Here is a 3,613-nt window from a genome sequence, read left to right as displayed (position 1 = left end):
CCAATTTAATTTCATGTTGTAATGTATACTCTGTGTGTGTTATTCTCCTACAGAAAGCCTCTTTTCAAATTTCTTTTTAAGCTATGCTTTTAATCCCATTAAATAAATGTTTTATTTCTCATTGTGTTGAACATGCTCTTTTTTCCTAGCGGTATTTACAGCAACAACGTGCATATAAAGGCAAAACTTTCATCAGGAAAATTATAGATTAAAATGTATAGAAAAAACATTCTACAACATATACATGATTGTCATGACTAATACAGCATTTATGCAGTTACATCATAATAATATTTGGTGTCTTATTTGTATCATGAAAACATTCCAGATTGTCAAAGTAACTTTCAGAGTGCCTAGGTGTTTTTCCTTATGATTTAACAGATAAACATAATGCCTTTTCTCTAATATAATATTATTTCATGTCTGTAGGTAATATATGCTTTGAATACTAAAAATGATGAACATGAAGCTGCTATCCAAGCCCTTAAGGATGCTCATGAAGAAGAAATTCAACAAATTCTTGCAGAGACCAGAGAGAAGATCTTGCAGTATAAAAGTAAAGTTGCAGAAGAAATGGATCTCAAGAGAAAGATCCAGGTTTTAGAAGAGTCACTGGAAGATCATAAAAAGATGAAACATCAGGCCTTGACAGAATTTGAAGCCTATAAGGGTAGAGTTGAAGATATGCAGCTTTGTGCAGAAGCTCAGCATGTCCAGCGTGTAGTGACCATGTCAAGAGAAGTAGAAGAGATCAGAAAGAAATTTGAGGAAAGGCTACGAAGTTTCATACAGTTGCAAGTGCAGTATGAGAAGGACAAGCGTACGGCTCTGGAAGACTTGAGAGCTGCCCACAGGCTTGAGATTCAAGAACTTCTGAAGACTCAACAGAGTCAGAATGCCACTTTAAGTAAGGGGCAAGAAAAGCTAGAGGAATTGCATAGACTGGAGCTGGAAGACTTGAACAGTAAGGTTGAAGAGCTAAGGCTGGAAAGAAAAAAACTCATTGAGGACTATGAAGGCAAACTCAGCAAAGCACAGTCCTTCTATGAACACGAACTTGATTCTTTGAAAAGATCTCAGCTTTTTACAGCAGAAAGTCTACATGCTTGCAAAGAAAAAGAAGTGGAGCTAAGAAAAGAATTTCAAAACCAGGAAAGTATGTTACGGAAGAACCTGGGAAAGCTTAAAACTGAATTGCAAATGGTCCAGGATGAAGCTGCCAGTCTACGGGAAAAATGCCAAAAACTTCAGGTGGCTCTTGGTACAGCAGAAAACAATGTTCAGGTGAGATGTTTTTCTCAAGGCTGTGGATTTTATTTTCCTATTTATGCTGTCTTTCCATGGAATTGGTAGCTTGAGGTGATTGGAACATGTAAACTTAATTTTCTGTCACTCATAGTTGATTATCGTCTACTTCTAAACTTATTTGTTTATTTATATTTTTAAATTTATTTTATGTGTTTAATTTTCCTAGACTGAATTAAGACTACTTTATATTCCAATAGAATCTAGAAGCCCCTACCGAGGGGAGAGTTTTGGTCTCCTTCCTTTCAGCTGTTCATGAACAAAATTTGGTTGTTCTAGTCATGCTACCCAAAGTGTAGTATACTCAACAGAATTCTAACAACTGTTACCACTTAAAGAACAGACAAAAATCCAAACCCTGTTCCACCCACACCCCCTCAAAGAAAGAAAGAAAGAAAAAAAAAAAAAAAACCAAACAAAAAAAAACCCGACAAAGAGCTAAGCAATATCTTTGCATCAGGTCTCCACATAAATTGATTCCTTCCCCCTACAAAAAAGGATTCAGAGAGTGAAGGAGGATGCTGGGGACTGGTACCATTTGAGAGATGCTGACAAACTGAAATGCTTGCTAGAAAAGTTGAGAGACCACTTATCTAGACTGTAGAGTTTCTTGCAGAATTCTACTTGACAGGAGAGTCATGAAACTGATGTTACAAATACAACAAATATTCTGAATTCACTGTAGTCTTACTTGTAGAGATCATTAGTAGACTACCTTGCCTATACATGTTGGGCATTAAGAAAGTAGGTTTGTGGGAGGTAAGGAAAAAAAGATTACTTTCTGAATTGTTTTAATTTCTTTACTATAACGTCTTCAATGACATTTTCACAAGCAGTAAGTGAAAGACTGCACACATTTTCAGTACGTACTGGTTTTGGCTGGGAGAGAGTTAATTTTCTTCATAGTAGTTAGTATGGGGCTATGTTTTGGATTTGTGCTGGAAACAGGGTTGGTAACACAGAGATGTTTTAGCTATTGCTGAGCAGGGCTTACACAGAGTAAAGAACTTTTCTGCTTCTCACCCCATCCCACCCGCAAGTAGGCTGGGGGTACACAAGAAGTTGTGAGGGGACAGAGCCAAGACAGCTGACCCCAGCCGACCAAAGGAATGTCCCACACCATATGAGGTCATGCTCAGCATATAAAGCTGGGGGAAGAAGAAGGAAGGGGAGGACATTCAGAGTCATGGCATTTTGTTTTCCCAAGTCACCATTACTCATGATGGACCCCTGCTTTCCTGGAGGTGGCTGAGCACCCGCCTGCTGATGCGAAGTGGTGAATGAATTCCTTGTTTTGCTTTGCTTGCCTGAGTGGCTTTTTCTTTATGTATTAAACTCTCTTTGTCTCAACCCGCAAGTTTTCTCACTTTTACCCTTCTGATTCTCTTCTCCATCCCACTGGGGGGCACTGAGCAAGAGGCTGTGTGGTACTTAGCTGCTTACCAGGTTAGACCACAAGGCAGTGGTATTTAGATACTAAGGTTTCTTGTCCTTAAAGAAGGACAAGACATCCCAGAAATACAAAGACTGGGTTTTTTTGGTCAGCAAAAAATAGGACTGGGTATACTGAACTTGAAGGAAAAAACTTTGTGAAATTCTGCTTCATTTTTGGTAGCTGTGCTGAGGTCTGGAGAACAGTAATCTCAGTGGGTAAGCTTAAGTGTTTTGTCTTTTGCATTTGTAGTTATTTTCAAGTTTCAAAGCCAAAAGTACCTTAAATGTGATGGTCATAGTAATTTTGGAAGCATCATTGGGTAGAGCTGAGATGAGCTATGAGCTTTTCCCATTTACAGTCTAATTCCAGCCCATCTTTTGGACTATCCTTCCTTCTTGAGTAAAGGCTACAGGGTATAGTGAAAGAAAACTGCCACCTTTATCGGATGTTAAATTCAGAATACCTTTTTCCAGTTTCCCAAGCGGCCTTCCAAAAGTTCATTTCCAACTCTGTTATGTTAGTGAAAGAGAACTTCTTAAGCCAGGTAATAGACACCCCTACCCGAGGGGATGCGATACTGGACCTGGTGGTCACCAATGCAAGCGAGCTCGTCGGAGATGTCAAGATCGGAGGCAGCCTGGGCTGCAGTGACCATGCGCTGGTAGAGCTCACGCTCCTAAGGGAAATGACAAGAACAAAGAGTATAGTCAGGACCCTAAATTTTAGAAAAGCAAACTTCCAGCTCCTCAAGGAGATAGTCAGAAGAACTCCCTGGGAAACGGTCCTCAGAGACAGGGGAACAGAGAAGAGCTGGCAGATCTTTAAGGAAGTGGTCCACAGAGCGCAAAAGCTCTCGATCCCTAGCTGTAAGAA

At 39.7% G+C, this 3,613-nt stretch overlaps 1 protein-coding gene across 3 annotated transcripts in view; it reads left to right on the top strand.

Annotated features, from left to right (window-relative positions):
• The first annotated feature begins 435 nt into the window (after window positions 1-435).
• Window positions 436-3,613, top strand: part of FAM184A (family with sequence similarity 184 member A) — a 52,073-nt gene continuing 48,895 nt past the window's right edge. For 2 of the 3 annotated variants that reach the window (XM_009645233.1, XM_009645232.2), the window contains exon 1: window positions 631-1,284. In XM_009645233.1, coding sequence (XP_009643528.1) covers window positions 631-1,284 — 654 coding nt within the window. Of the gene's footprint in view, window positions 1,285-3,613 lie in introns of all 3 variants that reach the window. The other variant, XM_009645234.2, reaches the window with a different exon arrangement.

The sequence above is a fragment of the Egretta garzetta genome, unplaced genomic scaffold (genome assembly GCF_000687185.1).
Source record: "Egretta garzetta isolate BGI_Z169 unplaced genomic scaffold, ASM68718v1 scaffold18, whole genome shotgun sequence".
In the NCBI taxonomy this organism is placed as follows: domain Eukaryota; kingdom Metazoa; phylum Chordata; class Aves; order Pelecaniformes; family Ardeidae; genus Egretta; species Egretta garzetta.
Note: the sequence above shows the minus strand (reverse complement) of the source record. Positions and strands in the feature narration are given on the sequence as shown.